The 22,781-nt window shown below is 36.5% G+C and overlaps 1 protein-coding gene across 2 annotated transcripts; it reads left to right on the top strand.

The window, feature by feature from the left end:
* Positions 1–20,821: 20,821 nt before the first annotated feature.
* Positions 20,822–22,465, top strand: LOC113293576. 2 transcript variants are annotated; one of them, XM_026542178.1, is made up of 2 exons: positions 20,822–20,927; positions 21,012–22,465. In XM_026542178.1, the coding sequence occupies exons 1-2, from the start codon at positions 20,861–20,863 to the stop codon at positions 22,331–22,333; spliced, it is 1,389 nt and encodes a 462-aa protein (XP_026397963.1). In that variant the 5' UTR covers positions 20,822–20,860; the 3' UTR covers positions 22,334–22,465. The 2 variants fall into 2 exon arrangements, with proteins under 2 accessions (XP_026397963.1, XP_026397962.1); XM_026542177.1 differs by having other exon boundaries at positions 21,009–22,465.
* The last annotated feature ends 316 nt before the right edge of the window (positions 22,466–22,781 follow it).

Raw genomic sequence — 22,781 nt, 5'->3', positions numbered from 1 at the left:
CTCCTAGAAATATTTGCATGCTAGTATAGAGCGTTAACTTCTTCAGGTCGTCGCAATGTTTCCTGACTATTCAGAACGAGTATGATGTCTCTACCATCTCATAGCTCGCTTCTCGAATAAACTCGCTCATATACATATTGCATGCTAGTATAGAGCAATTCATAGATTAATTCTAGCGCAACATTCATCAATTGAATTCCTAGAAAATAATCTAGTTTATCTCATTACTCTGTTTCATGGCTTATCCTCAGTTGGATTCCATGAATTAGTAATAGATAATCTATTTCATCTCATTACTCTGTTTCATGGCTTATCCTAAAATGGATTCCATGAATTAGTAATAGATATTCAACTCATTTTATTACTCTGTTTCATGGATTATTCTCAGCTGAATTCCATGGATTGGTAATAATATTTACTTCCGGGCATTTGGGCCACCACCGAGTAAACCCCGAGAAAATGGTGCGAGTGTACTTAGCAATAATGCACGAACGAGCACCCAAACACGTGAACGAGCATTCAAAAACATGGACGAACGAGGAAACCTATGCAAAATAGGAAAGGAAAATAATTAAAATAATAAAATAATAAATAGGCGCCTATGGCACCGGGCCCAACCGGTCGGCCGGTCCCATACTTCTCCCTTTTATTTTTTATATTATTTTATTATTTTCGTAATCTCATGAAAACTCCTTCGTTTGAGCAAAACTCCAAGTTTTTCCATATTTACTCACACGATGAAAAATAATAACAAAAAAATAAGGAGGAGTGTCATGGGACCGGGCCCACCAGCCGGCTGGTCATGCCCTGGCTGTGCCTGGTCCCTCACTCCCATAATTTTTTATTTTATTATTATTTATTCCCTGGTTTCATGAAACTCTCTCGTTTGAGCAAAAAACCTAATTTTTTTCCATATTTCTCAAATATTGCTCAAACTACCAAAAAGTAAAATGGTCACACGACCATCATGGCTCTTCACGGAAAATATTAAAATATCATGATTTTAATATTCTCAAAATATTGGTTGCACGAGCAAAGTTCTACTTGCTCATTTAGGCAAAATCAAGAGTTTCAGTCAAGATCAAACTCTTCTGAAAATCCAAAATATTGCTCGAGCGCGCACCAAAGAATACCAAAATTCTTAGAATTGAATCATGGACAATATGGTGACACGGGAATGCTACCTTGACCAACCAATGTCGGCCCTTTGGCTTGCAAGAAGTCGGTCCCACATCCTTTTATGATTTTGACCTAATAGTTCATATTGGGTTCAAACTCTTTCCAAACAACTTGGAATTTGCTCAATCGACCATCAGTTGGTCCCACGACCACCTAGGGATGGTTCCATACCCCTTGGTCGGTCCTTCTCTCTCCATAATTAGGTTCTACCATCTAATGCTTAGACGAGCACTATTATAATAATGATTAGACAAGCATTTAATCATCTTTTCACCAACTGGTCTACAAAGGACTTTGGTATACGCTCATTCGAGCACATGGGCGCTACATGGTCGGGCCATCATCCCATTTAGTCGGTCCCTCTCTCACTCATTGGCTGATTTTCAGTAAATCATCAATTGATTAACAGTCGATCAAAATTAGGTTTTCAAACCAAATGCTCTGCAAATCATAATTCTGAGCAAGTTCAAACACTAATAATTTTATGTTGATCCAGCATTCAACATCTTAATTAATTATACGATATTCAGTCCAGCTACTAGTATCTCTAATTAATATTTTATTTGGTCCCACTACCAATAATTCCCGCTACCAAACTATCAATATATATTTTGCTCATATATCAACACTAAATTGCGTAAGTTAGCAAAATACACGATCAACTGGATCCATAACTCATTGATTCAACTATCAATTGCTCGACCGAGCAATATTCCTCATGTTGATTCAACTATCAACATTCGATAATTCTACTGATCCAAGAATCAATATTCTAATTTAATGTTTGTTCCTGCTACCAATATTTTTGCTCGGCTGAGCAACATGGTTCGAACGGACGACCATCCAATATTTCTACTATGTCATTCGATCATTCATGATATATTATGAGCATTCTGCATAATTCAACAATATCTCTGATTTTCCTATTGAACATATCAGAATAAGTCCTTGATCGAGCAACCTCATCGGACGATCATCCAAATTCTAAAAATATCATTACTACCTCGACTGGTAAAATGATATATCACAATTCATCAAGACTCAACTTCTTAGCATGTCTGAGCAGATACCTTATGCTCATTCCATGAGTCCCAAAGCATACCACATTCGTTCATTATGCTCGATTCATCAAGGCTAAGACTCATCGTCTAGTCAAGTCAACAACTGACTAATTAAATACATGGTTGTCTTGTAGACTCCACATTCATGAGACATCAATCACGTCACATGGGGGGATATTCACTAGGGTTTTAGTATGGAGGCCTACGGCACGTGTGTACACCTATGATGAGAAATGTGAGTAAGTTGTGCAAGAAGTTTATGGAGTTAGCAAAGTAGTGGATGGACAATCAACCAAGTCTCCGCACGACATGGAACTGGTTTAACCACGATTTCCCACTCTTTCGCTTCAGCAACCGTCACACTTACTGAGATCAATATGTCTATAATTCTTTCAATATAAGTAAGTCTCTGAATCCATGATTGAACAACCAAGAATCATCGTCTAAGGAAGAATTTTCATCTGAGCAATCACTCTCAAGAATTTAATAAATCAACCAGAACTTATTCGAACTCAACAGTTCGCATAAACCTAACATATCCACAATCCTCGATCATCATTGATCTCACACACTTCTCATCTTCCCTCCTACAGATCGACCGTCATACCTCTTTGTGACCGGATTGACTCTGGAACGTCCATTGTCTTGGTTTTGGCCAGAGTCCTACAGATTGAGCTCTCGAACTCAAAGCACTCCCATGCATTGCATCTGTTTGAAAAAGGTTTAAGCAATTTTCTCGGTCGAGGTATCTCTGTCCGCACGGTCGTCTCTTCACTTTCCTAAAAAAACAACAAATTGTTTTCTCCCATCAACACCACGATGTCTTCAAATTTCTCTTCGAGCATATCATATGTCGTTTTGGTATCCCAGCCACCATCGTCTTTGACAATGGGGCACAACTGAAGAAAAAACATTGATCTCCTCTTTTATTACCCAAAAGAATCGACATAATGTGCCTAGTCGATTGGAATTGAGAAAATTTTGTCCCTATTGTTGCATACATATAACTCATTGGGAGATAAAGAAATAGTTCGAACCCGAGGTAGAGGGTGTGTGTGCTACCCTTCGAAGTAACAAGAATAAATTATATATATAATATATAGAAACAAATCAAATCCTATTCCAGTCGAAACAAAAATGAATTCGAAAAAGTAAACCCCCTCCGGGCGGTCATCCGTCGTCGTAAAGTAGTCCCCACATTGGGCCCTTTTTTCGAAGGATTATCCTTGTCTCTATTTATGTCTCGGGTTGGAACAAATTACTATAATTCGTCCTCGCCGGCGAATCAATCGACATTTTTCACAAATCTTACGAACAAAGGGCCTTATTTTTCGTATTTTTCATTCCTTACCTTAATTCTAAATCTACTCCTTGCAAGAAAATAAGTCTCTTGGAATTTTTAACCTCGAGTTATATCCCCACAAAAATAATGTCGGAAAAAAAACCTTAATCGTTTGAATCTTTACTGCAGAGTCTATAAATTATACGTCCCCTTGTTGAATCATAACAACTTACTTCGATTTGACTTTATCTCCTGATAGTATCTGTATAAAACTACGTCGGATCCTATGATCAATCATCGTCATAAGTTATTTAGATGCTAAACTTGTGCTACTCTTTATTTGATGCCTTTAGAGTCTCTTTCAGCTGCTTAACCGTTTGGGGACTTTTCCGCTTTTATTGAGCAGCTGAACTCGTTTCCTTAGCCCTTCTTCGCGAATCTAATCCCAAGTGAACATTTCTTATTGAGTTCTCATTTTACAAAAAGATCTAAGAAGCAGCCTTTTCTTTTATTGAGAAGAAAAAACCCTGCCATTTGAGCTAAGTCTTCGGCTTTCCCCGTTATGACTTAGAGATGCAAACTGCCTGTCAAGCTGAACACCCTAGCCCGCTTCAGTCATTAAAATATTCACAGTTAGGTCACATGATCCCAGGTTTCAGAAAGAGGCAGTAGGATTTCACAAATGGTACATATTACAGTTTTAATTTTAGGAAATATTGATCTATATTCTATTAGGAAACGACCACCTTTGTGGCATAACATTTTTGCTCAAATTAATCTGCATCTTCATAATACTTCCGGGTAGGATATTTTCTAGTTTCAACGATAACCATGATATGGAAAATTATATAGGTGAGCATAACCTTGTTCATTCCAATCGGTCTAGAAAAACTGTACGCATGACCCACAAATGATGGCGAACTACTTTTCAAAATTACAACAACGCGTTCAACATCCTTTCTCATAGCCATCTGAGCCATGTTATAGTGCAGTTTACTATGTTCGGTACCACGTTCTTTTTAGGATTGAACTAAATTAAGTTGACTATTATGGATAGATTTTGTTTTCCAAATAATACCCCCTGAATGTCGGTATAGTCGTTGATGGTGAAATTTACATTAGGATTCATTTCCCTATATATGGATCTTCAAACAAAGGTGGTTGGTGCAGACCATTGATGCCATTTGATAAACCCAGAAATCCAAAACATGCATTTTATATCCAACATTTATAAGTAGCCGTTGTTTGCAAAAGTACAATTGGTTTTGTATAATTCTTTTTTGTACTAAATTTTCCATTCAACTACCCTCCCTCCCCCTCAACCCCACCTCACCCTCCACCCCACCCCCCATACACCAAATAGATTTAATCAAGACCACCTAACATTCCTAGATAACCCCTTATATTATGTTTTATACAGTATTCGATTGGCTTCTTCCTAGTCTGGTCTTCGTAAAAACACTAGACCAAAATGGTTATAATTGTTTCGCAAAACATTCTGAGAATATGAAATGTTGGTTGTTTTATCTATAAGAATGTACCCATCGATGACATTTGTTGGCATTCCATAACATAGAATCCTAAGGGATCTAGTTATTTTTCTCAAGACTATGTCCTTGACATTTCGTACACTATACTGATAATTAAATGGAGGTTGTATCTGACAAACCTCTGCAATAACTTTGCGGCCCATGCCAAATTAACATTTAAAATCTTGGTCAAAATACACCCACTCGTGGTTGAAATAATCTTATATTAGGTTTTTGTTAGTAGTATTCTCTCCCTTTCCTCGTCCATCTTTTTATTATTACTTTTTTTTTTTGCTCCGGAGAGGTAGGTATCTACCATGTGTACAATTGGAACGCAGTGTTTGTCTTTCTTCTAGCCTCATCTCACTCTTCATCATATTATTGGATTATCTGCATATACTTTTGTTGCTCTTCATTATACCGATCCATATTTATTCTCGTCTCCTCGTCAGAAGAACCAAATAAGGACTCGTTAAGTAAAAATTAGCTTGAGTGAAACTAGGAGAAAGGAAAACAAAATTTAGGAAAATTAGGAAAGAGTCGTGAAAAGGATGGAAAATTTATAGTGTATATAGTAAATAAGGAATTTTTTTTTGATGGGGCAAAATCCGAAAGGGCCATAGGAGACCAATAGGAAGCCGACATTTTTTCCTTTCTTTTTTTTGTTTGACAATTTCCAACAAATCTAAGTGTCAATTTTATCCTCCAGTGTTACCTTTCTCCAAATCAAAAATAAATCTTGTTAGTTGTCTAAATATAACAACCAATCTAAATTGACGTAAATAAAACTGACTATTAGATAAATATGTGCCAAGCGATAAAGGTACTTCCGCGGCAACGACACGTCCATTGAGGGGAAAAGTCAATATCGGTGGTGGAAAAATCATTTCTGCTCAGCTTATCATATACCTCCAACGACTAGTTCCCCAACAACGGCTAGTTTAGCGGCTCTATCTTTTGAGAAAACTTTTGATGTGGGAAAAATTGGGGTTTCTGAGTGTAAGGATTGTGTTTCTAAGTTCTTATTTGGAGGTTCTGAGTTCCTTTGTGAGCTTGATTTATTTATTTATTTATTTATTCTTTATTTTTTTTTATAATTTTGGAATCTCTCTTAGTGACATCCGAAAATGTGGGGGTACCAAAATACACCACCAACTTTTTCTTAGGAAACCTGTATGGACTAAACTCGAATACAATTCCGATCGATAGTTCAAATTAATACATCTCAATCAGTAAATATATGAAGAACTTATATCTCTTTCTCTCACAATCAGAATGTAAACGGACACCAGTCCGTGAACCTTATTATCCCGTGAGAGTACTATTGGACGATTCCAAAGATCAATATCCACGATCAATCAAGTCGTATCCAATAAATAAGGATGGATATATCTACTTTGATTGATTTACGTACAACCAATGATATTTTAATTATAAAGATAAACAATATAACGCGAAAAAAGAAATAACAGATGCACCAGAAATTTTGTTAACGAGGAAACGTCAAATGTAGAAAAACCCTAGGACCTAGTCTAGATTTGAACACCAAACTGTATTAAGCCGCTACAGACTATAGCCTACTATCAGAACTTCAGATTAGAATGTAGTTGAGATCGAATTAAACTGTCACCGCAATTCAGTTACAGTCACGGTCCTTACACCTCTTGAATCCTAGCAGGACTCCGCGCAATTGATTCCCTTAGCTGACGTCCTTTACATCCCAAGAGTTGCTTCAACTTAATTGAAGACTTTAAACCAGTCTGCCTACCACAGATAAACCTATATGTGATTTCCATTCTGATCAAATATCAAGGTGAGGTAGGAAATCGATTGCAATAGACAAAGTCTAGCTAGCAAAACTCAAAATCCGGTCTTATGACTCATGAAGAGCAGCCTAGATTATTATTCATTTCACAAGTATAAACTTGTGGAATCACAAAGTCTGAGACGAAGAAACTTTGTGATTTGTATCTATTTGTTTGTCTGAGCAAGATCAAAAATCAAAGGAAGATCAGGATACACGAACTATCAAGGCATCTGAAACTATTCGAAAAGGAAAATACGTGTACCTTGTACGTGTACTGTACCTATTCTTGAATATTTTTTAACAATACATTTACCGGGTATGTGTACCCTTAGGACAAAAACGGGTGTAGGAACTCACATATCTTTTATGGTTTGCATAATGGGTATGCGTACCTTTTCGGTTTAGAAACCAAAAGATCTTTTTCGGTTTGCATACTAGGTATGCGTACCTTTCCTGGTTCACGAGTCAACAAACTTTTTATGGTATGGATACCTGTTATAAGTACCAAAAAATCGTTGCCTAACTATAGCTACGCCGGTGCGTGTACTGGGTACATGTACTGCGCCTCCGAACTTATAACAATTCTCCCTGTATGTGAACTGGTATTCATACTGTCCTGCATCCAGATTAACAGTAGTTCCATATCTCTCTAATAATCAATTTGAAACATTCCCGAATAACATCAATTGCACATATCACTGTTCCAGGAAATTTTCAAAATGATTAAATCTTGAATCATAATTTAGATCATAAAAAATAAATTTTCATTAACCAAATTCATCAAGTATGAACAAATATTCTTAATCTTAATTAGTCATATTTCAGGAACGATATTCAAGATAAACTTTACTCGAAATTTCCATTATGCATAAATTGTTTAATTTAGTCATGCGACAAAGGCTCATATATAGAAAGGTGAAAACTTGAGAAATATGTGGTTCAATCTTCACTTACCTTTTGTTGAAGAAGTTATCCAAAGCTTTGGCTGATCTTCGCCTTCAAATGGTTGAACGCAGTGATATCCAATTCTCAACTACACATTTCTATCCTAATCCGAGATTTGACTGTAGACTAGAAATCAAGATATAGTTTTGATAGGTGCAGAATACACCATATTTATTATCTATTGTTTATGCTTTCTTTGATATTTTTCTTGTAAATTATGTATTTTACGCGTGTTTTTGAGTTATTAGGTACTCTGGAGTCGCACGGAGGAAAAGAAGAAGAAATCACCCAATTTGAGCAAAAAGAGCAAAGTTATCATTTCATGGGGGAACACTATCTGGATCCAGGTCGAGGATAAGGGACAAAAAGGTGGAATCTATATAGAAGTGTTAAAGGCATCAAGGGGATTGCTCATGGAAGCCATATATTAACAAAGTTGGGTGTTCTAGTAAACCCAATGATTGACCTAACCCTATTTCAAGAGAAACAATTCTCTCGTTCATTTGTTTTATCAGCTTCACCTGAAATTGAGAGAAGTGAGGAGATGAAAGAAATTGAGGCGCAACCATGGTGGATTCAGATCCAGACGAAGAAAGAAAGAAGGTTGGTGATAATTCGTGACTATTAAAAAGTAGACAAGAACATAACTTAAATCATTGGTTTGCAACAAAGAAGGAATCCTTGATCTAATATCTCTTATTGATTTCAACTTAAACTTTTGATTACTTTGTTTATTTTCTTTTTGCAATCTTAAAACAAGAAAAACCCATTTTTTGTGACAATATTACAACTAAAACCTCTTGCTCCTCGTGGGAACGAACTTAACTACATTATATTACTTGTTAATTAGGTGGAAAAACATTAATTAATTTGTTGTGGTTACGACACGCATCAAATTTTGACGCCGCTGCCGGGGAGCAACGAAGCAGCTTTAGTTGTTTTTTCTTTTATTTATTTTTTTAGGTTTTATTTTATTTTCTACCATTTTTTTATAGAATTTTTATTTCAGGTACCAATCTTGGTGTTCATATGAATTGTTAGCATTCATCGTCACGAACAAGAAGATGTTTGATTACACTTATGATAGCGAATCTATAACTCCTCTTTATTTTGCTCTTTCTACATTTATGTCAAGAGAAGAAATATCGTCTACTATAAAAGATGACATAAAATGTATTAATGTCAGAAAACCTTTTAAGCAACACGAGCAGCTAGAAGAAGCCGGTCATGAGACTCTTGACGAAATTAACAAGACCATAGAACTGGAATTTGAACGTCGTTTCGATGTTGGAGATTTTGAAGTTGATGAAGATTCCGATGATGAAGAGGAACCTTTGCAAATTCCTTGCAACAATGAGGAAGTTATTCCAACTCCGGATCATAATAACGATCATTCTCCTATTCAAAAGGAGGATATTGGGTGTGACTTACCTATTGTTATAAATGGTGTAACACCCTCACAAGAAGATCTTAATATTTACACCAAAGAAGATTTTATGAGAGAGGAATTTGATTCAAATGATGAGGATGTGTAAGAGATGATGCTCGAGAATGAAACCGAATTGAATGATATTGTGGAAGACCTAATTGAACTTGCTGATGATTTTAATGATGCCAAGACTTTGTCTAAGGTAGAAAATGATGAAAAATGGTTGCAAGATTTGATAGAGGACCATGATATACAAGAGGTAAGTAATTTACTTTAATTTTCTAAGGACAGAGGATTCTGTAATACAATATTTTTTGCAAGGTTTGTCTAACCCTTTGCATATTGATTCTTCTCCTTAATTTACCTCTTATTGGTTTGAACATATGTGCTTCAGAAGTATTTTTGGATGATTTTGTTTCTCGATATCCGCTATTGGAAACACTTGATGCTAACACCATGCAGGTTTGCCAAGAGGAATTCATGGAAGTTCCCAAATTCTATGTTCTCTATACACTTCAGAGTGTAGACAAGACTAAGTGTGGGGGAAATTTTTATCGAGCGATAATTTCACTATTGTTTTCTTGGGTTAATATTTGTATGAAGCTAGTGTTTGCAAAACAGGTACTATGGGTGGATCCCCAAATTTCCCGATTGTTAGTATATGGGGAGTGAATCTTACAAGTGGAAAGTCGGGCCGACGACTTTAAACCAAAAGCTAAATGAGAGGCAAACCATTGGTTTTGTATATCTTATCCGTTTGCCTTTTATTTTGCTATTTATTTTTCTTGTTCCATATCATGTTAAGATTTCCCACCTTGACTTTACTAGGAGGATTCAATTACATTGAGGACAATGTAAGGTTTAAGTGTGGGGAATTGGTTAAGCATATATTTAAAAAACAAATTGCATAAAACCTCCAACTTGTAGAGATTTTAGAGTCACTAGTATACTTCTAGCTATGTTTATATACGGAATTCTCGGCCGAAATAAGGGAACTTAGAAGTGCTAGAGAATACTAAAAATTAGGTGTTATTAATCTTTGCGAGAAGTCATTACTGTTTGTGGATCAACTTAACCATGCCGGTGGAAAATGAGATGTAGAAAGATATTTAGTATTAGAGTTGCTGATCAATCATTAGTGGAGACTACCCATATTTACATCATGTGAGGCACCGACCTTAAATTTTTTGTAACTGACTAAAAAAGCTTTTTAGAGTGTGTGTCACTGTACGCTAATTCCGGATAGAATGGTGAGCTACCCCACTTCGCACCAATTTCAGCACTATTTTTGATCTCTTGAGTGCTAATTTTGTCAATCATGAGGGTGACGTCTATAGATGAAAGCCTCCTTCTTGTAGTTCGATTTGCAGTTAGCACCATTCTCTCGACAACAACGGGTCCATAGAAACACCGTCATCATCAATAAGTGGAGCATCACAAGATCGAAGGAAAGTTGAAGACGTTCAAGGTTTACAAGCAACGAAACAAGAAAACAACAAATTTCATATTCAAGTAAAGCAACATACAATGAGCAGATTTTTGCATATATATGACATTGAAGACTTACAATACAATGAGCATAATTATACATACAAGTTTAAGACTTATTTACAAGAGCAAAGAAAATCAAAAGGTGAGAATTATTGAAGTTTATGATTTCGATACGATACAAGTTGTGAAGAATCAAGCGGTAAAGTACTTTTTCCATGGCCATGGTTTGTTTTATTTTCACTTTGTTTTGTATTTTATTTCTCTTGTCTTCAAAAAAAATAAAAAAAAAAGAAAAAAAATGATGCAAAAATAAAAAAAATAATAAAAAAAAAAGAGACAAGAGAAAAATTTATCATTGTTTTTATTTAATAAGCCGTGGGGAAGGAAAATCTATAAGGAAGTTTCAAGCGACAAGGATTTTAAGGAAAAGGTTACAAATTGTCAAGGATCTACGAAGTTCGAGAGTTTATCATCAATAGTTGAAGCCGAAGATCGAGAAGATGAAGACGAGGAGCTGAAGACGTTTCTATTGGATGCTGTGAGAGTGGTGCTATCATCATTGGAAATCAGATGTGAAGGTGAGTAAGTAATCTCATCCTCGACAATAGTGGTTGATTTCCTTTCTTAGTGATCATCAGAAAAAGATTTTTACTTCACGTTTTTGTGGGGTCTCCAGAAATTATTCGGAAGGTTTCCTTCCTACCATTCAACGTGTCGCGGGATTTCTGTCTTCATTCCTACCCGCACACATGTGAGAACCATAAAAGTGCGTCTTTTGAGTGCAATTTCATAAAACCCTTTTGGTGAGGCAGAAGTCAAGGCGAAACGCTTATTGGTCGATCTCAAACCTGAAATCTTTCATTATGGCTTAGGTTTACCGGTAACACATTCTTCAATTAGTCGCATTTTATATTTGAATTTTCTCTTATACTTCTGATTTCATGACATTAGATTGAGGATCTTTATGTTCTTATAACTCTTTGGATGCTTGGAACGCGGAACGCTTTGAAGTTAGAGTAGGTTTTGTGGGTATATCTGTCGTAAACCCTCACGAGACTATAACTCGTCCACTAGGGACACCTAGGGGTTTAAAGGCTTGTTACACATGCTAAGTTTAACCGTATTCTCGACGAAATGGAGTTGTATGTATTAGTTTAGTTTGCTCGAGGACTAGCAAAGTTTAAGTGCGAGGGAATTTGATAGGTGTAGAATACATCATATTTATTATCTATTGTTTATGCTTTCTTTGCTATTTTTCTTGTAAATTATGTATTTTACGCGTGTTTTTGAGTTATTAGGTACTCTGGAGTCGCACGGAGGAAAAGATGAAGAAATCACCCAATTTGAGCAAAAAGGGCAAAGTTGTGATTTCATGGGAGAACACTATTTGGAGCCAAGTCGAGGATAAGGGAAAACCAAGTGGAATCTATATAGAAGTGTTAAAGGCATCCAGGTAATTGCTCAGGGCAGCCATATATTAACAAAGTTGGGTGTTCTAGTAAACTCAATGATTGACCTAACCCTATTTCGAGAGAAACAATTCTCTCGTTCATTTTTTTTATCAGCTTCACCTGAAATTGAGAGAAGTGAGGAGATGAAAGAAATGGAGGCGCAGCCATGGTGGATTCAGATTCAGACGAAGAAAGAAAGAAGGTTGGTGATAATCCGTGACTATTAAAAAGTAGACAAGAACATAACTTGGAACATTGTTTTGCAAAGAAGGATTCCTTGATCTAATCTCTCTTATTGATTTCAACTTAAACTTTTGATTACTTTGTTTACTTTCTTTTTGTAATCTTAAAACAAGAAAATCCCCCGGCCCTTTTTTGTGTGACAATCTTACAACTAAAACTTCTTGCTCCTCGTGAGAACGAACTTGACTATATTATATTACTTGTTAATTAGGTGGAAAAATATTAATTAATTTGTTGTGGTTACGACATGCATCAAGTTTTAATCAACTAAATTTGACAACAAGCTTGAGATAGCAATACTTATGAGTTCGACTAACCAATGCTATAACAATCTCCCGCTTTGTCAATTTTAGTGACAAACTATCAATACATATGGATTAAAAAAATAAAGCTTCAAAACTCCAGAATCCATCATGCTTGATTTCCTTGGTTCTTCAACTCCTTGAATTCTTCGTTACTTCAAATTGCAATGATTTTGAACGTGCTCAACTCATCATCGTTGTTGTTGAAGATCTGTAGTGATAACAACTTTGAAAACAGATATTCTCAATCGTCGTTATACAAAAACATAATATTATTATCCTCTCCAAAGTTCAACTCACAACTTCGAAGTAATACTACGGTGATATGTTTCTCCCCCTTAATACATACTTACATCTTTTGCATAATAGGTAAAACATATAGATGTTGATTCACTCCCCTTACATAATGATCTGTAAACCATATGTTTGTAGTTAGAAACTACAAATAAATTCTCTCCTTTTTTGTCAATAAAAATTGGCAAAGATACGAAAATAATGGGATCGTAATGAATTTAAACAAAAGATACTTCAAGACTTAAAAGGATTCATACCAAACTTTAATTTAGATAATATCACAGAGTATGAAATACTTAGTTCTCATATATGAGATTTAAGATACAAACATCCCCTTTAAATTCCACATCCACTCTCCCCACAAAGATATAACAATTAAGCACAAGTTTACTTAAGATCTCTCCTCCATTTGATGTTACTCCCAAGAGAACAACATGAGTGACCTTACTTTATTGAAAAGGAAAGATTTTTTCGTACATTAACAAATTACATGGAGTTGTATCCTTAACATCGACATAAATTAATCTCAGTATCATTTACGAACAAGGAGATAATTCAATCGACATGTCTCAACATAAGAAAATCTTACGGAGTCGATAATGCAGTAATTACACAAGAGTGTGACCATGATTAGATCAATACTGCGAAAAATTCTCACAAAGTTTGTTCTATCTTCAGTTCATAAAAGATAATAGATTTAACTTCTTAGCATATATGAGATATCAGTTCAATTCACAAAAAGTAATGGACACATATATCTCATAAGACGCAATACATTAAACTAATAATGATTAAATACTGCAAGTTCATCTTCCAAAACCTGTAGAGTTTAAATAAATAAATGAAAAAAACATGCGATATGAAAACGTTGGAAATAGCTTGTGTACTCACAATATATGCTATACCAAACCCTAGTTATCATTCTTACAAGAAGTTTCCTAGAAACGTATAAATAAACGCAGGAGAATTCGAGAATAATCCTACCATTGTTTTAGTTGAAATTCTTATGAATTGACACATTTAGCAATTTAATTGAAAGATAAAATCATTCAAGGCTAAAATACCATCAAAGTCATTACAACCATTAAGGAGATAATAGTTTCAACGTAGTTCAACATAAACAACTTAAAAACAGACATAACACATGAAAATAAAGAACCTAATATTGGTTCAACCAAGTATGGATGAGTTGTCTTGGCATAAGATAATTGTTCCAGCATGCAGTCACTTCTTTTTTGAAGAAGTGCAACTTCAGGATTAATGGTAGGTTTCTTCATCTTGTTGATGTTAGTCTAAATTAAGGGAGGGGGTTTACCAACACAAGTTCCAAAGGAAGGAATCCCAAAATGACTGCAGATTCTGCTGATAAGACATGGAAAGCCAAGATTTTCCTTCTGTGATACTATATGTATCATTTGGCGAATAATAAACCCACAAAAATCAATCTCTTCCCTACAGACAAGAGAGTAAATCAAGTCAGACAGTGTTCTACTCCAAAGATTCTTTTCAAGTATGCTGGGTACTAATTTGGCCACTGCCAGCTTGCAGAAGATATCATTTCAGACAGGTGATGCTGAGTTGGTCTTTGACCTTCAGTTTGAGGAATATAAAACAAGTGCTGGAGAGGTAAGTTTAACAACTCAGCAATTACGCTTCGTTTGACCTCAAATTTAGTTCCTCTGACCATATTTTTAAAACAACAGTTTGTCTTGCTAGATACATGCAAATTTGCATAAAATTCACATGTCATCTCTGGGCGTGAAACACCCATGCCATTGTGAACATAACCCCAGTCATACTGTCTCATGAACATATGAAAATCCGGTTCCTGAACAGTGTGGTCATATACCCTTTCCATAATAAAATTCCCATCAAGGAAATAAACGTACTTGTTGTGAGCAATCAAACTAACAAAACCTATTTGACGACTTGCATCAAAATATGGTTGGTGAACATCTAAACCAACATATCATCATACTCATAATCACTACAATAGTTCTCCTACTTGAGCCTTCACCACTATTATATCTCCTCCTAGACCTGCTTAATGAAGGAAAAGAAAAAAATAGTTTGGGTAATGTTGATAATGGCAGAGTTCCGATATAATGATGAAATTGAAAACCTTTCCTAGCCCGTGGCGTAAAAGCTTGTCCTGATTTCAATGGTACCAGGGAGTATTTCCAGAAATCAAATCCTTAAGAACTGCAATTTTTGTAACAAGACCATGGTTGATCCAGATTTGTTCATCCAAGCCTTTTTGAAGAGACATCAGTTTGTCAGACCTTTTCTTGTGGTTGTTTTTTACACCTGCTGAAGCGTCAAATGAGACTTTATGGTCCATATAGTCAGATCGCTACAAACATAGACTTTTGAGGTCTTTAAATGTGTTTGCATGCTGTGATACCAATTCAAAAAGCGGGGGTTTAACAACACCACCCAATATTTCGCTCAACAATCTGTATGGACTAACTCCGAAATACTTTGCTAGAGAATCAACTAGACAGTCAGACTCAATCTAGATAAAAGTATCTCAAGGAGTTAATATCTCTCTCTTGATTTGATTTTTACTCAAGCTAAAAACAATGGCAAGTCTTTATCAAATACATGGAATAACTTGGGCGGTACCAAAGACCAATGTCCAAGTGTTAATCAATGAAGTCAACAACCACAAGGTCGGATCTCCAATCCATTAACCTTTAACCCACAACCTGTATTATTTCAACTATAAAGATAAACAATATAATGCGGAAAATGAAATAACATAGATACCAGAAATTTTGTTAACGAGGAAACTGTAAATGCAGAAAAATCCCGGGACCTAGTCCAGATTGAATACACACTGTATTAAGCCGCTACAGACACTAGCCTACTCCAATCTAACTTCAGACTGGACTATAGTTGAACCCCAATAAGTCTCCCACTAATTCAAGGTACAGTTGTACTCCCACGCCTATGATCCCAACAGGATACTGCGCATTTGATTCCCTTAGCTGATTTCACCCACAACCAAGAGTTGCTGCAACCCAAAATCGCAGACTTGATGATAAACAAATCTGTCTCACACATAAAAGTCTATCAAAGGATAAATCTATCTCCCACAGAAAAACCCTAGGTTTTTGTTCTGTCTTAAGATATGAAATCAAGGTGAACAAGAACCAATTGATAACCCGGTCTTATATTCCCGAAGAACAACCTAGATTAATCAATCACCTCTCAACAGTCTTACTTGAATACACAAGAGGACATCGAGGAATCACAAACAATGAGACGAAGATGTTTGTGACTTCTTTATCTTACCTATCGGATAACTCTCACCATCTCAAGCCAATAAAATATTGTACTCGGACGATAGAAGATGCAAGATCAGATCACACAACTACGATAAAAGTAGTATCGATCTGGCTTCACAATCCCAATGAAGTCTTTAAGTCGTTAACCTGGTTTTTGAGAAGAAAACCAAAGGTTATATGATAATCGACTCTAGCGAGCGCACTAGTATCACACAGACGTGTGGGGATTAGTTTTGCCCAATGCTAGATGTCTCCTATATATAGTCTTCAAGTCAGGGTTTTGCCTTAGTTACAATGCAATCAATATTCACCGTTAGATGAAAACCTGATTTAGATTCAAGCTAATATTTCTCAACCGTTAGATCGAATACTTAGCTTGTCACACACACTTGAGATATACGTTTACTGGGTTTGTGAAAACCGTGCCCAAAAGTGTACGTGTATGTTGGTTCAACATAGTAACCCAAAAGGTCAACCATATGAGCATTTCATATTAACCTTGTTCTTCTTCACCATAACTAGTTCAATTCACTCAAATGAACTAGTTAGAGAGTTGTTCAATTTCTATGAGATCTTATGTAACTACACAAGACACAATTTTAACAAAGATGATTCGATTCGATTGAATCGGCTCATGAACTTTATAGCCACGGTTTGCATATTGCATTCCTTAGTAATTTAATTTTCATGTTCAGAGCACATATTTAGATCATAACCCACTCAAGTACGCAAACAAGTTCGCGGACTTAAGACAACCGACAGAGTTTTCCAAACTCAGCAGAAAATATCGGCAAGGAGACTTCCGCCAGTTCGCGGACTAGGTTCGCGGACTAAATAAGCAAACGAGTTTTTGGAAAATCCCAGCAGAAATTCTCAGCAAGAGAACTTCCGTCAGTTCGCGGACTGAATTCGCAAACTGAGTTCGTGGACTTGGCAAAGCCAATTCCTCCGATTTCTCTCTATCAACAAAGTTCGCAAACTTCGGATTAAGGAATAGGACTTATGCACATATGTGTTTCCACACAATGCTTATATCCATCATTGGTGATATAGACCTAAACTCTCATTCCAACCATTGAAACATAGAGGACGTTATATAGTTGTAGTTGTTACACTATTTCTCGTCAAAGCGGTTTTCAAAGTGATTGAAACATTATGACTTTCGTCATTAGGTGAAGATAAACCCGATCAAAGCGAAACGCTTTACCAACACATGATTTCGAGATATAGATAGGCAAGATATACTCGGCTCGAAATATCAAATGTGTATGATCCAGTCTATATAGCATACGACTTTTGTCTCATAAGAAGTAGGAGATAGAAGAGATAGACTTTTGAGTGATAGATAAGTTCAAGTCCCCACATACCTTTTTGTTGATGAAGTTCCACGGTTCCTTGAGTAGATCTTCGTCGTTGAATGATGAAGCGCCATGAAGTCCTTGAGCTCAACTATACTTTTCTATCCTAGTCCGAGACTTAGCTATGTAGACTAGAAATCAAGACTCATAGTTTTGATCACTAACATTGACAAACATGCTTGAGATAGCAACGCATGCGAGGTCGACCGAGCTATGCTCTAACAAAGAGTTCAACTTAATGAATCTCAATCAGGAATTATATGAAGAGCTTATATCTCTTTCTCTCACAATTAGAATGCAAACAGAGACAAGTCTGTGAACCTGATTATTCGGTGAGAGTACTTGGACGATTCTAAAGATCAATATCCAAGATCAATCAAGTTGTATCCAACAAACAAGGATGCATATATCTAATTTGATTGATTTACGTACAACCTGTGATATTTCAATTATAAAGATAAACAATATAATGGGAAAAATAAATAACACAGACACCAGAAAATTTGTTAAAGAGGAAACCGCAAATGCATAAAAACCCCCAGATTTGAACACCAAACTGTATTAAGCCGCTACAGACTCTAACCCATTGTCATAACTTTGGACCAGAATGTAATTGAGACCGATTTAAACTGTCACAACAATTCAGTTACAGTCTTGCTCCTTACGCCTCTTGAATCCCAGCAAGACTCCTAAGAGTTGCTTCAACTTAATTGAAGACTTTAAACCAATCTTCCTCTCACAGGTAAGCATATATGTGATTTTCGTTCTGATCAAAGATCAAGGTGAGGTACGAAATCGATTGCAATAGGCAAAAGTCGCAAACCTCAAAATCCGGTCTCATGACTCCCGAAGAGCAGCCTAGATTATTATTCACCTCGCAAGTATAAACTTGTGGAATCACAAAGTATGAAACGAAGAAACTTTGTGATTTGTATCTATTTTGTTTGTTTGAGCAAGCTCAACAATCAAAGGAAGATCAGGATACACGAACTATCATGATAAAGATAGTTGGACCTGGCTTCACAAATCCCTGGTGAAGTCTTTTTAGTCGCTAAACCCTAAAAGGGTTTTAAGGAAAGGACGACCTGGCTTCATACTAGGTATGCGTACCTTTCCTGGTTCACGAGTCAACATACTTTTATGGTATGAATACCTGGTATGCATACCAAAAAGTCGCTGACGAACTATAACAATGCTGGTACGTGTACTGCGGCTCCGGACTTATAATAGTTCTTTCAGTATGTGAACTGTATCCATATTGTCTTGTATCCAGATTAATTGTAGTTCTTTATCTCTCTTAACATTCCCGAATAACATCAATGACACATATCAATGTTCTAGGTTATTTTCAAATGATTAAATCTTGAATCATAATTTAGGTCATAAACAATAAACTATTATTAACCAAATTCATCAAGTATGAACAAATGTTCTTAAGCTTAATTAGTCATATTTCGAGAATGATATTCTAGATAAACTTGACTCGAAATTTCTATTATGCATAAACTGTTTAATTTAGTCATGCGACAATGTCTCATAGATAGAAAGGTGAAAACTTGAAAAATGGGTGGTTCAGTCTTCACTTGCCTTTTGTTGGAGAAGTTCTCCAGAGCTTTGGTTGATCTTCGCCTTCAAATGGTGGAACGTAGTGCTATCCGATTCTCAACTAGACACTTCTATCCTAATCCGAAACTTGACTTAATGTAAACTAGAAAACAAGCTATAGTTTTGATCAACTAAGTTTGACAACAAGCTTGAGACAGCAACACTTGTGAGTTCGACCGAGCAATGCTCTAACAACATTTTTTTTTAATGAAATTTGCCATTTCCACGTCAAATAGGAATTTTTTCAATGGAAGGGACATGGGGACCAATAGGAATTTTTCCTTCCTTCCTTCCTTCCTTCCTTTTTTTTTCCTCCAACAAATTTAAGTTTTGATTTTGTCTTCCCACAACGCCTTTCTTTTAAATATGGATAATCTTATCTACCGTCTATATTTTTTCTCCTAAATTAATGGTAGCTTTTCACGTCTTGAAGCAATACCGATAAAAAAAGAAAAACATCACAATTAAGACCAAGTACATAAAACCTTTCGATTCACATTCAAGAATAAGAACAACTCCTTTCTGTGACTCGGACTTGATAAGATCTCCCAAAGTGTAGTCAGCTGCATATCCAACATCTCGGACCAATCTAAATTTATGTTACACAGACCACCCACTGATGTAAATTAAACGATGTGTCTAACTTATCGTTGTCATAATATCACACCAAGATTTTCCATGATCATGATGCCACTAGTTATCAGGCTTCAGAGTCAATAGAGAACCATCAACAACATGAGTATCTTGATGAAATGAAACTTTTCCACCTTTTTCTTAGAGGAAACATGTACAAGAACTCCAATGTAATCAGGATCTGCCCCAACTCCAGTAGTCCAGTGCTTAAATTAGTTAGATTTGTCAAGTGGGGTATACTGAATTGAAAAACCTCAACTGAGCTTTGTTTTTTTTCACGTTTTTTTACTATATTGACAAAATTCATTTGTTCTCATAGCTTAGCTTCACTGGACCCTAAACATTAAAGCATTGAGTACTGATAGACCAACCGAGGGATTTATCCCGACGAGTCTACCGACTTTCACAAACCTGGGGCCCGCCATCCGAGAGATTATGGTGGGTCCTGTATTTATTTACGTGAGAGCCGGTAAATTTTCGGATTTCTTCCACGATAGGTTAATCATTTCCTTAAAATATTAGAATGCTTCCAAAAAAATAAATAATTAAAGCATTAGAAAACAAAAAGACTACGAGCGAAGTATAAGAGCTACGCACAACAACACTTCTAAGTTTGCTTTAGTATTTGATACTTTTAGTAGAATGGTCGTTATCCGATGAAACAATGAGAGCAACTAACAGTCAAAGATGCCGATTTTTGTTCACTGGACTGAGTAAGCCCCATGTTACAGTCTTGACTTTCTGTTCAACAACGTAACGCTCATTACTTTCTTGTACCAATCCAACTAAATGCGATCTGGCTAAGCACATTTATGTGTTTTAACAAAAATTATAGCACTTTGTTTATTTAAGTGGATCCAAACTTTTCATATAAATACACCTGGTATATCATCAAATAAAAATCAACCAAAATACAGAACAAAAGGGCTGGACCAGTTTCAGGTGAAATATCCTGAAAGCGATGGCAAACAAGATTTCTCCCGGTGCCTTGGTTGTTCTTTTCCACTTTGCAATTGTCATCATGTCAGGTAAGATTTCTCTCGCTCAAGTTTCTTTTGTTGCGACTAATTCTGTTCCTAATTATAATTTTATGTATGTTATATGCGCAGCAGAGATAACATTGGCTGAACGGAACGCAGTCGAGATCATGCCATTAGCCGGATTGGAGATGTGTAAACATGGGGATATATACCAACAGGGCTACTGTTCGCCCACGCATAACAGCCATTGTTGTCAAAACTGGTGTAACCGCAAGTGTACCGAAGTGCATAGTTCAGTTGTTAATGAAAAAAGCAGAAAGTTTACAGATAAAGGCTCTCCCAAATTGGACTGCCAGTGTTGCTGCAAAAATTTGTCACTTCCACGGCCGCCACTTCCGATACTATCTTTACCTGTACCACCACCACCACCACCAAAATTATCTCGCCTGCCACCTGTCAAACTCTCTACCATGCCATTAATAATATCCTCAACTCAATATTCTTCACCACAACCATCACTAAAATCCCCACCACCTACTGCTCCCGGGAATGTATGTAAATCTGGAGATATCTATTCAGAACTTCGGCTTTTTGACACCCGTGAGTGCCATCTTTGCCTAGTCGAATGCAAAACTGAATGTGGATCCATGGGAACTACAATAGCTAAGCAAGTATGTGCGTTTGAGACTGGATCACTATTGTGCAAGTGCTGTTGCAAAAACAATAATCCATCCCTTCCGCCCCCATCCCCATCCCCACCCCCTCCATCACCATTTCCTCCACCCCCATCACCAACCCGTCCGCCCCAACCATCACCTTCACCACCTACAACTCCCGGGAACATATGCAAAGTTGGAGATATATACTCAGAACTTCGTCTATATAATACTCGAGATTGTCGTCTTTGTGACCAAGATTGTAAATCTGAATGTGGGTTCACCGGAAGTAGTCTAACTGGGCAAGTGTGCTTGATCGAATCAGATTCCCTGTTGTGTAAGTGTTGCTGTAAAAACAATAACCCATCCACTCCGCCCCCATCACAATCACCACCCCTTCCACCCCCACCGTCACCCTCCCTCCCACCACCAGCTATTCCGGGAAATGTTTGCAAAGTTGGAGATATATACTCAGAGCTTCGTATATTTAGCACTCGTGATTGCAGTCTTTGTGAAGAACAATGTAAAGCTCAATGTGGGATTATCGGAACTAAGATGGCAGAGAAAATGTGCTTGGTTGAATCAGATTCCCTATTGTGCAAATGTTGCTGTAAAAACAATTCCTCAACCCCTCCACCATCACCACCTCCATCGGCGCCATCCCCACCCCCACCAAACCCTCAGATCCTAAGTTGTCCAGCAGAGATGACAATTCAAATATCAACTATACCTGGCCAGGAACTATGCAAGTACACATTATCCCCATCATCATCCTACCATTATCTAAGTCAAATTTAGCATCATATTGCGCATGCTAACTAGTCAAGCAACGGGCTTGCGTTCCTAGTTTTGTTTTGTGCATTATTATGTTTATCTTTCATCCTATGTTCTTGGTTGTTGCTTTTGTGTGTAACTTTTCTAACTTGTATTACTGCGTTAATAACAGTTAAAATATAATAGTATACAGTCTCAAATTTCCATTTTAATGATAAAGAAAATCCGCATGCCTAATCCCCAGCTTCTGAATAAAAGAAAGGTGAATTTGCACAGCAAAGTCGAATAAAATGTTTACCCTCGTACACGAAAAAGGTAGGTGCACGATAAGACGTGCCAACGTGCAGTGAACTCATCTTGCTTAGCAAACGCCCCGTTGTTGTCCATGAGGGTAGACAGATTATTATTACTAACAAGAAAAGAAAAATAGATAAAATTAATACAAGTAGACTGCATGTTCTCTTAATTAATT

Source organism: Papaver somniferum, chromosome 7, assembly GCF_003573695.1.
Source record: "Papaver somniferum cultivar HN1 chromosome 7, ASM357369v1, whole genome shotgun sequence".
NCBI classification, from domain to species: domain Eukaryota; kingdom Viridiplantae; phylum Streptophyta; class Magnoliopsida; order Ranunculales; family Papaveraceae; genus Papaver; species Papaver somniferum.
Note: the sequence above shows the minus strand (reverse complement) of the source record. Positions and strands in the feature narration are given on the sequence as shown.

Coding starts and splice junctions, on each gene's coding strand:
- LOC113293576 (XM_026542177.1), top strand. CDS start 20,861: ATGGCAAACAAGATTTCTCCCGGTGCCTTGGTTGTTCTTTTCCACTTT. Junction 20,928..21,008: donor TGCAATTGTCATCATGTCAG/GTAAGATTTCTC, acceptor TTATATGCGCAG/CAGAGATAACATTGGCTGAA.